This window comes from Artemia sp. Qi Xiang Cuo, chromosome 4 (assembly GCF_049724085.1).
Source record: "Artemia sp. Qi Xiang Cuo chromosome 4, ASM4972408v1, whole genome shotgun sequence".
NCBI lineage: Eukaryota > Metazoa > Arthropoda > Branchiopoda > Anostraca > Artemiidae > Artemia > Artemia sp. Qi Xiang Cuo.
The window spans coordinates 56,494,768-56,508,531 of NC_142797.1; the positions used below are offsets into that span (position 1 = coordinate 56,494,768).

General features: G+C 38.0%; 1 protein-coding gene across 1 annotated transcript in view; it reads right to left on the reverse strand.

Moving 5' to 3' along the window:
* Positions 1 to 3,365: 3,365 nt before the first annotated feature.
* Positions 3,366 to 13,764, reverse strand: part of CngA (Cyclic nucleotide-gated ion channel subunit A) — a 76,817-nt gene continuing 66,418 nt past the window's right edge. Inside the window, exons 5-7 of the mRNA XM_089087593.1 lie at positions 6,654 to 6,789; positions 5,039 to 5,228; positions 3,366 to 3,486 (exon numbers count right to left, since the gene is read on the reverse strand). Coding sequence (XP_088943719.1) covers positions 3,411 to 3,486; positions 5,039 to 5,228; positions 6,654 to 6,789 — 402 coding nt within the window. The 3' untranslated portion in view covers positions 3,366 to 3,410. The remainder of the gene's footprint in view (positions 3,487 to 5,038; positions 5,229 to 6,653; positions 6,790 to 13,764) is intronic.

Below are 13,764 nucleotides of genomic sequence, written 5' to 3' on the forward strand. Positions count from 1 at the left end.
TCAGATATGTCTTGAGAATCAGTAAGACGACCTCCTGTTGTCTCCATGACTCTCACCTCCTCCTTACTCTGAAATTTACCCAAAAGTTTATTTATTGTTTTCCATGTATTTTTCATATCCCCTTGATTTTCATGAAATTCATTTTGGAAATAAAGTTTCTGAGCATTCCGTTTTACTGAGTTTAAAATATTCCGAAATCTTTTGATTTTTATAAAACTATCATCTAAATGATCCTTTAAATAATTCACATAAAGTTTGTTTTTCTGCTTTATTCAAACTAAAATAGCTTTTGTTATCCATGGTTTATTAGGAAAATTTCTATTAGGTTTATTCTTCACAAGGGACATGTTTCATTCATTATACTCGTCACTATCTCACTGAATAGGTCCTATGTAGTATTTGGACACTTTTCATTTATTACACGCGAGAAATTTGTTTCATCCATCATAATTGCAAAACTCTTTAGGTTTTTATTATTCATTTCACGGTAAAACGAAGTCCTTTCATTTCGTTTATTTTCCTTTGACTGATTTAGCTTTATTTTACTTATTAAAAGAAGGTGATCCGAGCCGTCAGACACGACCACATCTGCTTGGGATCTTTCAAGCAATCCACCATTAACGAAAAAATTATCAATTAAAGATGCCCTTATTAGGACCATAAACCACGTGGTGTAGTCACGAGTATAAGATAGCCTTCTACTTTAAATCATCAGCATAATCTAAGTCCAGAAGATTTTTTCCTCCCCATTTGATTCCGTGGTCTTCTATTGCCTTTCCTGTGCTCCTTAATACAAAAGCCATCAAAATGATCCATATAGAGGGAGATAAAACACAGTCCTGCTTAACTCCTGATTTAATACAAAACTAGCTGCTAACCTCATTTCCTACCTTAACTACAGCCAAGTTATTCTCACACACAGCACTAATCACTTTAATGTATTTGTCTGGTATCAAACAGTTCGTGGTAACGAACTATAAGTAAGGATTGACTCGGCTCATTAGTAATCAAAACTCTAAACAACGGAATTTTGATACCAATAGATACATCAGAAGAATCAGATTTTTATGCTGATTTTAAATATATAAGTTTCATCAAGTTTAGTCTTACCAATAAAAAGCTAAGCGCCTGAAAAAATTTGCCTTACTTTCGAAAAAAGGGGGAAACAATCCCTAAAAGTCACAGAACTTTAATGAAAATCACACCATCAGATTCAGCGTAACAGAGAACCCTACCATAGAAGTTTCAAGCTCCTATCTGCAAAATGTGGAATTTTGTATTTTTTTTGCCAGAAGAAAGATCACGGATGCGTGTTTAATTTTTTTTTTGTTTGGTTTTGTTTTTTATTTCCTAGGGATGATCGTATCGATCCAGTAGTCCTAGAATATCGTGAGAGGGCTCATTCAAACGGAAATTAAAAGTTCTAGTACCCTTTTTAAGTGACCAAAACAATTGACGGGCAACTTGGTCGCCTCCCACGCTCATTTTTTTCCCGAAGTCACCCAATAAAAATTTTTAGATAGCCATTTTGTTCAGCATAGTCAAAAATCTAATTAATGGGGTCTTTGAGGATGACTTAATCGCCCACAGTACCCGAGGGAAGGGCTGCAAGTTATAAACTTTACCCATTGTTTACATATAGTATTGGTTATTGGGAAGCATACAGGCGTTTTAAGGCGGAATTTTTTTCTAGGGGGGGGGGCGGGGGTTGGAGTAGGGATTACGGGGGAGAACCTTTCCATGGAGAATGTTTCCTTGAGGGAAGGGACATTTCTATGAAGAGGCGCCAGAATCGAACGCTTGCTTATTATCTGTAAAACTAAGGACCAAAGGTGTTTGATAACTCAGGCACTTCTCAATTATTAGCCTAAGAGTGAAAATTTGGTCGACGCATCCTCTACCTTTTCTAAGACAGCAATGTTCTTCTCTTAAAACTTTGTCTACGGCATCTCTCAGTCTAAAAGTATCATATTACTAAGTAATTTTCTACCTACAGAGACCAGACTAATGCCTCGATAATTACCACATTCCGTTTTATCACCTTTCTTATAAAGTGGCTTAATTAAGGTTTTCCTAAAATTATTTGGTACTTTCCCTTTTTCAAAAATCATATTCATAATCTTCAGTAACTTGTTTTTAACCTCAGAGCCATCGTATTTAAGAAACTGATTTTCTACCCATTCAGCACATGGAGTCTTATTATTTTTTAATCCTTTTAGTCCTGTCGTTAAATCTTCCTCGCAAAACAAATCTTCCCTCACATCCAAGGTATCACAAAGTTTTTCATTTTCCTCTATATCTTTACCTGCAGCTCTATCTCGGTTTAGCAAATTCTCAAAGTGTTCTGCCCATCTCTCTTTAATTCTTTCCTTATCGCTAATTGTGGCCCCATTCCCATCTTTAACTAGGCCAAGTCCGGATTGACTACTCCCTCTTAGTTTATTGACATGCCAGTACAATATTTTACTATTATGCCGTCTAGCTGCATTTTCCAGATCCTCGGCAATTTTATTCATGGCCTCCACTTCACACCTCCTTAGTTCATATTTTAGTGCTTTCTCCACTTTCTTTACATTCCTTTTGTTCCTTTTGTTAGATTAGATAAATTAGACTTAAAACTGAATTCAGCTTAGTATCAAACTGAAATCAGGGCATAGGAAAAAAAAAGAAAAGGGGACAAAACCATAATGCTTTCCCGTAAAACAGTCATTTATCCATGCACAAGAGTTATTAGATTTTTTCGCCGTTATGTTTTTGACAAAAAGGACTAAAGTTTTTAAAAATTTATTTTTATTGAACAATAAAATTATCACAGTGATATACACCCTTTCGTTTAGAGCATGGTAAAATTTGTCGATTGACCGTTAGACTAAAGTAGGCTGAAAGCAGGCTTAGACATCGGTCTATTTTTCGAAGCATCATTTATGGCTTCCCTTTCTGTCGCTCTATGCGCTAAAATTTGACTTTTGTACGCCATTGCTTTAAGAGCTAATGCCCTACCCCAACAGAAACGTAATAAAGTCTGACCTTCTTTTTTCACAATTCTTCCAGAACGAAAGACATCATGAAACTTTATTTGCTTACACATTAAAATTTTCAGAATGTTCTGAAAATCAATTGGTGAATAAAATGCTTACTATTAGAAACTGCTTATGTTTGCTTCACTCTCGTATGCCGTCAGGATTGCAATGATCAAAATTTCGCAGTCAGGAGTAACCGCTCCCCTCATACATGGGATAATTAATATTCGTTTTAGTTTTTAACCTCGCTCTTTTCTTAATTTGAAGAGAACTTGTTATTCAAGTTAATAAAACACATAAATTTCCGTTACCAAATAATTAATATAAAAAACACAACTAATAATTTTTAAAGATTTATTTCATGAAACAAAAAGAATCATGCATCAAGAATCACTCTCTTTGATTGGCTGTTGTTGAGGACGTATCCAAACTATTGTTACTTGATAAAGGATAAGGTGTTCCAGACCTGAAATACATAAATACAGTTGTTATTATGATATCCATGGGCTTACTCACGGTGGGCCTGAGAGCCTGAAACACCTTTCCAGAAGATTCACGTTTTGCAAACAAAATGTCTCCTATGGGCTACAGACGACTTTGGGTATTTTCAATCGTTATATATTCTATTTTCCTCTTTAAAAAAACAAAGTCAACTAGAACCCATATTTATGTGATTGAAGCAGCTTTTGTGAATTTTTTCGCTTAACATTTTTGTTCAAAAGTAAATGCCGAAAAAAAGTGTAATACCCTCCCCCACCAGCAAAAAAACTAATTAAGGACACTTACAAATAGTGCAAACAATAGTTCGATGTTTTTTTTTACAGTTATCATGATGTTTTAGTAATAGTTTTGGACAAAAAACCAAATCCAAATGAATTTGGGTCATTGTTTGTGCGACAGGAACGTGTTCGGAACTCTACAGAGACTGCCATGGCATATCAGATAAATAACAGTAAATTAGAATTGTTTATCAATTCCTTCCATTTTTTTTAGGAAGTTTCTCTTTTGTAAATATTCTGCAAATCCTTAGCCTCAGCTGTAACTATAACCTTCTAAGCGCTCCTATAATAACTGCCAAAAATGGGACCCTCTGATTACACCCAAGTTTTGGAAATGTTTAACACAGAAGGGCTTGAGGGAATTTTTATTGTAGGATAGATTGTTTCCCTAAATGAATAAGCCCAGACTTCACTTGAACGCAGAAATTTTTTTAATGATCGTATGCGTGCTGACCACGGTTGCTCTCCCAGCTAATGTAACAGAGGCACTATTAATTTGAATCTCTCCCTTTTCATCTTTTCTTCTATAATGACTTCGCGTGTTTTTCCACAATATTTGTGTTTGCATTCCGGATCTACTTTTTTAGTCCCTAAGTCTACGCATAGGTTTAAGTTCTGCAGGGTTGATTTCAGTCTGCAAAATGGAAAACATATATAAAGTGGGTAAATATAAAAACGAATATTTTTGTCAAAAAGTGTAAAATATTTCTTTATAATAGCATAGTCTTAAAGCTTTGTATGTCCTTGTATTCGCTCTTAGGAGGAAAGGATATCTCTTTGCCCATTTCTGTAAACAATCCTATTTACTGCGACTACCATCCATAGAGATAGGGAGAAAGATAAAGGGTAGATTCTACAAAATTTTCTGGTTGTATTCCTCTGTTAAACCTGCCTATATTCAGAATGGAATACCATTTATAGACGAATGACGTAAATAACAACGTCTTGTGAAAATATGACCTCTATTCCTCTTTATATCTCTGTATCGCCTACTACTCAATGAATCTAAATAGACTTCACACGCTGACTTGATTAGTAAAATTTGCTTTTAATATAAGATCTGATTCTCCAAAAACTGAGAGGAAAGATATAACAAGCAGAATTAAAAGCTTATGTGAATTTTTTATAAGTTTGTCAGAATTGGACAGCTGATAAAAATAAAATAGAAAACAAATCTTAATTAAAATTTACTTCTCCTAGCAACATTGACTCACAGTCATGAAGACACATGCAACCTACCTTGAAGGAACGCATAACAAATTTAGATTTTCTATGGGCGACCCTTGGGGTGTGAACGGAGGTATAATTCCATCAGTTATCTCAACGACATTTTCTATTTTACTGATCCTCTGCTTCATCTTTTGCTGACTACTTGTATATTCAGCCAGAAGTCGGGCGAAACGTGTCTGCAGATAATCAAGGGTTGTTTCTAAATACACAAAATTGTATCAGCGACAAAATTATGGCTCAGTTTCAATTAAACAATACCGATAATGACATTAATGTTAACCTTTCAGATAGAGGTTTCAACCGCTTTTCTTTTCACCTTTTTTTTCTCTTTTTTTTTCTTTCAGAAGACACTACCCCAGAAATTTCCGTTTATGGTAAAAGATTATTGGAACAAGAAGTGCATGCAAATCTAATTCACTTCCCCCTTTTCCCAATTGACAGCCTTGACATCAAGGCTAATAGCAGTGATATTTGTGTCTGCATATATAATAGCAAAATAAGTCATTCGCAAGAATTCAAATTGTTAACATTCGAAGTATGACTTGCAGTTGACTATTTTATTGTAGTTTGACTACTACAGAAATAAATAAAAATTTTGGGAAGTATTAAAAACAAAATTAGGTATTTCCAATCTATCATCATCTCCCCTTTCTGCAAATGCTATGATGAGCCCTGCTATGATAATGCTATGAAATGCTATGATATTTTGTTACATAGGCCTCAAAAACCTAGAAGAGGGGATGAAAAATTCACTGGAAGTCATAGATTTCACAGAAGTCAATTTGGATTTGATAATTCAAAATTTAATTTTACCGATTTGATAGATTAAGCTCTTAAAATTTACTGTATAGAATGTATTTTGAAAAAAAGAGGACAACAAGCAAGTAGCTACAACAGTCTTGCAGAACATAAAAAGGATTCCGTAGGGACCTAACAGGCAAATTGTAGGATCTAATTCTATGAACTATTTTTCACAAGTGAAGCATTATAGTAGTATTAGAAACTTTGAAACACTCTTCAACAAAATTCACAAAACCTAGATGGCCTAAATTGTGCCATAGCGTAGAAAGAGGTAGCCTATATATAATTAGCACCAGCTTTCTGCTTCCACATTATATGTTACATGATTTCTTTTCAAGTTCAAATGAACATTCTCTCACAAAATTTTAGTTTCCAGAAAAGGACAAAACCATGAGCAAAATCAAGAGGTGAGAGTCTCTGAAACCAGCACTCGCTCCCAAAATCAAATGATTTTTATGAATGAATCTTATGCAGACTCCTGTATTTGATAAAGTTATCTTTGCACTTTATTTTAATTTGGCCACCAAAAAAAAAACTGTTAACTCACCTTTGGGGCCATAAAATATTGATCTCTCTAGGATGCTGGGGATCATAATTTCAAATTTAACAAAATATTGGTATAATGGAATTAAATATCAAAGGATTTTATCGAACTCTTATAAGACTCTTTCCTGGATGTTTAGCCTCCTAGCTGCATTTAGGGAGGGACAAAAAGGCTTTGTTCCCCAAAGTTAGTGAGTATATCCCTGGTATTGACATATCCAAGGTTCCTATGCATACTATTAAGATGTAAAGAATTCTTCTAAATCAATTTTAACCATACCCAGCTTTTCAAATTTTTCCTTCATATTTTCCTGTTCAACCTCGGCCCGTCTAAGAGCTTCTTCATCCAACAGGTTATCCTTCAGTAGTAGCTGACGCCCTCTTTCCATTAGTTGCTTCCGCCCTTCTGGATACTCCTGAAAAATACAGACTTTTAAAGCTTATTTTGTTTGTCTTTTTCTCTCTCCCTCACCTTCTCTCTCTCTCTCTTTCTATCTCTTTATCTCTCTCTTTTTCAATTCTGCTCTCTCTCCCTCTCTCTTGCCTCTCCTCAGAACTATTACTGAATTTACGTCTTTCTGGGCAGTATGGTACCTTCATATCACTAGACATTTCGTTGGATTTTTTTATTTGCTGCCCGGCTTTCCAGCCCTCTATTACTACAGGCACCATCCTAAGTCGATCTTAGTAGACGGCCTTTAAACTGAAATTTCGACTCTTCTTATTTTTTAGAAAAGTTTTGGCTTATTAGAGAAAAATAAGCTTGTTTCTTTATGAGTGCCAACTTAACATGAATTAAATATAATATTTGGCTTCATTTTGGGTTATTAATTTTTATAAGATTTCTTTCAACAAAACGGAAAGACTGGTGCTCCGAGATGTAAACCAGGTGAAGGAGGGTAGCCAGCACCTAGCCTTTCAATTAGAATTTGAAATAAATGTTTCTTGAAAAACCAATTCCATTTTAAAAAGTTCCTCTTTTTTTTAACATTATGAATGAATTTGACAAGTTATAGAGGGGCTCTTGGCATTGAAACAAATAACTATATGCACCATATCATAGGCCGTTCCCTCATGTTAATTTTTATAGATCATATGAAAATAACAGGATTGGAAAGAAAGTGAAGAAAGTATTAGAATGTGAATTAAGAAGGTGGGACGTGAAAGCCACGGATAAAATTATCAAAGATCTGGAAGATGCAGCCAGACGGCTTAATAGTAAAATTTTGCAATAGCATATTAATAAATTGAGAGGGAATAGTAAATCTGGACTTGTCTCAGTTAAAGATAGGAACGGTGACACAATTAGTCAGAAGTGTTTAAGAGAGATGGCAGAACATTTTGAGAATGAGCTAAACCGTGATAGTTACACGCAACAATATAGAAAAAATGAAAAAGTTTGTGACACTTTACATGTAGAAATTTTTTTTTTAGGAAGAAATAGTGACAGTACTAAAAGGATAAAAAAATAATAAAGACTCAGGTGCTGATGGTGTGGAAAATGTTTTTTTTTAATATGAAGGTTGTGAGGTAAGAGACAATTTACTCAAGATTTTGAACATAATTTTTGAAAAAGGGGAAGTACCTAGTGATTTTAAAAAACTCTATGTAAAGCAATCCATAAAATAGGTAATATGAGTGAGTGTGGTAATATTAGAGGCAATAGCCTGGTTTCTGTAGGACGCAAATTACTTTGTATGATGATACTTTTTAGACTTTGTAGATAAAAGTTTTAAGAGAAGAACAGTGTGTTTACAGGAAGCGTAGAGAAGGTGCCGACTGAATTTTTACTCTTAGATTAATTACTGTGAAGTGCCTAAGTCATAGAACACCTTTAGTCCTCAGTTTTACAGATTATAAGTAAACATTTGATCCAGCATTTAATTTAGCGAATGTCCTTTTCTTGTATGGTATTCCAGATAAATACATAAAAATGATTAGTGCTATGTACGAAAATAACATTGTTGCAGTTGAGGTAAAAAAGAGGTTAGTAGCTGAGATTCCTAGTTTCGTATTAAATCAGGAGTTAAGCAGTGTTGCGTTCAGGCAGGGTTGTATTTTATCCCCATTTATACGGATCACTTTGATGGACTTTCTCCTATGGAGAAGAATAAAGGCAATGGGAGAACACGGAACAAAATGGGGAAGTCAAACTCTTCTAGTCTTAAGGAGGCCCTAGGCGGTCAATAATTTTGATTAAAAGTTTCCGTCAATCGATTGACGTGTTCTTTAATCAACCTTCAATCGACCCTTCCATCAACCCTTCAATCTTGACCAAAGCCAATATAAAAGAGGCCCTCGGTGGTCAAGCAACTTGATCAAGCAGTTCCGTCAATCGATTGAAGTGTACTGCAATCAACCTTCAATCAACCCTTCAATTTCGACCAAAGCTAATTTCAAGTTTAGTTTCAGTTCCGAGTCAGGTAGTGAAGGGTCTACTGGGTATGAAATGCAGTTGAAATTGTTCTTAAAACATTAATTTTATTTTTAGTTCAGAAACTGTATAATCCGGTTTCAGTGTCTTTACCACCCGCACTACCCTGTCAATTGCCGCATTAGACAGGATATTAGAAACGTCTCAAGTATGAATGTTTTGATTGAATATATAATTCGCTTTGATTACTTATGTGACCGTCCATGATCTGGGTGTGTTGTGGATTTAAAACAAAACTAAAGTGGATTAAAAGAAGTATCTTAGATCTGTAAGGCATCGTGACAGGGATTTCCCTGTGAATAAACGTGAATGGCGTAAAGTGATTAATTCCGAAAACCTTGAGAATAATTGTTCCTGCAGTGATGCCATGCCACCATCTATCTGAAGAAAGCATATTTATGTTTTTTTTTTATTATTATGCTGTACATGCCGTGTATTCTCGTCTCATCGTACCTTTTTTTGTATCTGTATTTCGCAGCGACAAGACAATATAGGGGTAACTTGGGGGGTCTGTATTGGGGCCGATGCTTTTTTTAATTTATATCAATGATCTTCCAAATTGTATGCCATCAGAAGAAGCATTACCAATATTGTTTGTGGATTACACAGCAAATAGTTTTAAGGGGGGCAATAAGGAGGACCTACGATTATCCCTCGAAACTGTTGCTCTGAATGTAATTCTTGGTTTCATGACAATCGACTAATACCTAACCAAGATAAGTCAAGAATAAGTCAAGATAAGGCAGAAGTTCAAAGTCAGTGAGGCGTGTGTCATTTCAAACTATTAATATTAGGATTTCCTCCATAAAAAGTGGAGGTAATGGTGTTCATCCGAAGTCTGCTCCCGTGCATTTATGGCGCATGTAGAGCTGACTTCGCGTGCCTCTGGATATCTGGCTAGCCACCGGAAAACTAAATGCACCTAGGGACGGTTGGGCTAGCAACCCTCCTGCTGAAATTACTTGCTACGTAAGGAACTGGATATACAGCCTCGGATGACCCACCTAGTATCTCAATTGGACCCATGCCTGTCCAAGGACGTACCCCTTTGAACATCGTTGACCAAGGTAGAATTAATTTCGCCACCTGGAATGTCCTGACGCTGAACCAGCCTGGTTCTAAGCTTCTTTTTTTTTTTAGAATAACAGAGACTCACCTTACGGAAAGCGGCGAAGAAGAAGTTGGAGAAGGAAGAACACTACTTTAATCTGGTGGACCCCAAAGAAGAGGGGGAGTCGGCCTTGTTCTCAACAATTTCGCTCTGTAAGCCCTATTGTTATTTACGCCTATCTCACCACGTCTACTGAGAGCGAGAATCGACGGCAAGCACGTGAAGATAACTATTCTTACCTGCTATGCAACCACAAACAAGGCCCAAGATGAAGATAAGGACAACTTTTATGCAGCACTGTCATCCGAGCTCTCCTCCGTACCTCCAAACGACTACCTCCTAGTCCTAGGAGGTTTTAACGCTGGTGTAGCTAACAGCTCTGGTCTGTACGATGCTGCTGTTGGACCTGTGACAGTTGACGTTCTGAATGGTAATGGTGAATGGCTGCTAAATTGCTGCATCACCAACGCTCTATCAGTCACAAATACTTGGTTTGTGAAAAAAGATATTGCGAAGTACACATGGTACAGCAATGATGGCAGGACAAAAAAGATGCTTGACTACATCATTGTTCGATGACGCTGGCTTTCGTCTGTCCAGAACTGCCCCTCATACAGAGGTGCCGAGCTCGGGAATACCGACCATCGTTTTGTCTCTGCAAGGATAAAACTCCGGCTGAGAGCCAATAAGAGTAACTCCTCATCCACCATGAAGATAGACACCTCTTGACTGAAGCAGGATCCCTCGGTTCCCAAGCGGTATATGTCGCAAGCGGTATATGGTTGAAATCTCTAACCACTTTGAGGCTCTCCAGCTGTGTTCAGAAAGTGAGTCAGCATGTACCACTTTCAAAGAAAATATTCTCAGAGAAGCTACCGAAGTTGTGGGCTTGAAGCCATGAAAGAAGAAAGACTGGATTAGGAACCAGATGTTTGAAATAATTGAGCATAGACGGCGATTGAGATTACGAGGAGATATGACACTCTACAGACAGATCAACAAACAACGCAACTCCTTGCTTCACAAGGACAAGAAAGACTTCATTACGGGTAAAGCCGCTGAGCCCAAGCAAGCTGTCCAAAAGAAAGACATAGGCGCAACATTGAAGATCCTGTGCGAGATGACTGGCCAACATGCCATGAGGTCGAAAAGCCTGAAAGCAGTGAATGGAGAAACTATGTACGATCAGTCTCAATGTGTTGGTCTCTGGGAGCAACACTTTAATAAGCTGCTAAACTCAGATCCACGCGACTGCATTGACCCAGGGCTTGTTGCCGCTACATCAGGAGCTACCCCTGCCAAAGACGCTGCCGAATTTTCTACTAAGGAGATTAAATTGGCAGTGAGTAAACTAAAAATCAATAAAGCAGCTGGCACCTGTGGCATCGCTCCAGAGCTACTCAATACGGGCGGCCCTGCAATGGTACTTTGGTTGCAGATGGTGTTTAGCGCAATATGGCGCACTGAAGTTATACCGTCAGACTGGTGGAAAGAATCATCGTCCCTGTGTTTTAGCACAAGGGCAGCAAGGCGGATTGCAGTAACTACCGTGGTATCACCCTACTCTCAGTTCCTGGAAAGCTGTTTGTAATGCTCCTGTTGAAACGTGCAATAAGTTTCCTTCATGCTTTGCGCCACCCCCAACAAGCCGTATTCATGCCAGGAAGATCGAAAACCGAACAGATTCATATAGTCAGACAGATCGTTTAGAAGAAACTGAAATTCAACAAGAAAGCTGACATAGCCTTCATTGACTTTTATTCTGCCTTTGACACTGTTGACAGGCAGTTCCTTTGGATAATCCTGAAAGCTGTGGGCTTACCAACAAAGATAGTCAGCCTCTTTAAAGACTCTACAGCAGCACAGAAAGTGCCGTCCTTGTTAACGGTAAGCTTTCTTCTTTCTTCCCCATCAAAAATGGTGTACGGCAAGGATGCGCTGCTGCACCCGAGCTGTTTAACTACGTCATTGACCACATTTTGAACGAGACACACCGTGCCCACCCTTTTGACATAAGTTATGCCGGGAGGACTTCGTCTGATGTTGACTTTGCCGACGATGTAGCCTTACTTAACGAAAAACTCGATCAGCTTAAGTCAGCACTTGAGACACTCTCCCCCAATACCTCCGGAGTTAAGCTGCAAATCAACTGGAAGAAAACGAAGATCGTGCCCTTAGAAAAGACCGCATCCGCATCACCCTTAATTGTTGCAATCAATGGCCAAGATGTTGACGTGGTAAGGCAGTTCGCTTATCTCGGATCAATTATATCATCAAATGGCACAATTGACGCCGAATTCTCAGCTACATCAGCCAAGGCAAACTTTGTATTCGGACGGCTCCTATGAACAGTCTTCCACATACCCAAATTAGTCGCCTTACAAAACCCGTATCTAGAACGCCACAGTCTCAAGTATCATGCTATACTCTTCTGAGACATGGTCGATAACCCAGACACAGCTAAGAAAGGCTGGTGCCATCCAGACTAGACAACTGCGTCGAGTTGAAGGCTTCAAATTCTATGACAAGATTGGCAATACTGAGATACTGAGGACCTTCAAGTTACCGAACCTCTTTTCCCAAAGCTCGTTCTCTAAGATGGTACGGCCACTTACTCCACCTCCCACCAACTACCCCTGCAAGGATCATATCGGACTTCAATCCCTCGATTGTCTGGAAACTTCCTCAAGGGAGGCCGCGCACCAGATGGACTACTACTACTACTACTACTACTAACAACTCACTGCAGCAATAAGCCGCCTAAGACCAACACAGCTACGCACGCTCCTCCTCCACGCCAATCTATTAAAAGCATCCCTTTTAACACCCGCCCATGAAGTTCCCATTTCCTTTAAATCTTTCTTTATGACGTCCTCCCACCCCAGACGAGGACGACCTGCTTTCTGTTTAGCCCTAGACGGTTGGCCGAAAAGAACAATCTTCGGCAATCTGTCATCCTTCATACGCACAACGTGCCCTAGCCACCTCAAACCTTTCTTTCATTATAGCCCTAGAGAGCGGTATTGAACCACATTTTTCGTATAGCCTATTGTTTGAAATACGGTCAGTCAGCCGGGTACCCAGAACAATCCTTAAGCAATTTCTCTGGAAAACATTTAACAAATCTTCATCCCCTTTTCGGAGCGCCTATGCTTCAGAGCCATATTTGACCACTGTCATCACTGTAGTTTCTAATATTCTAATCTTTGTTTGCAGACTTATCTTCCTATTCTTCCATAGTTTTTTAACTGTGAAAAAACACCCCGAACCTTGGCTATTCTACTTTTGACATCTTCACTGCTCCAACCATCTTTACTATTAATACTACCAAGGTAAGTGAAGCGGTCTACCTGATCAATCTTTTCATTACCCAACTTCACCTTTTCATCTTCACTTATTCCTAGCCTTAGTGACTTAGTCTTCTTAACATTAATTTTCAAACCTATTCTGATGTTAAAAATTAACGCCTCTTCAACCGCAATCAACCCAAATGAGGCCCCATCCTTAGCCCTGGACAGGGCTGCTTGGAAAAAACTGACAGTGCTGTCAACCAGTTCCCTCTACGCTGGTGACCCTGCTGAGCAAGAGCGTTAAGTCAAGCAAGTCAAAGTCCATAAAAAGAGTACATGTATTCAGATATCTAGGTATTTATATAGATTCAACTTGTCGTTTAAAGCGCATATTAGTAAACTCGTGGCAACAGTGTCCAGGAATATTGGTTATTTGCATCAATTGAAGTTTCTGTTTCCGTACCAGATCATGAGTACTTTATATTTTTCATTATTTGAATGTTATTTTCAATATTGCCCGAGTGTCTGGATGTTGACTTTCCCTTCGTATTTACGA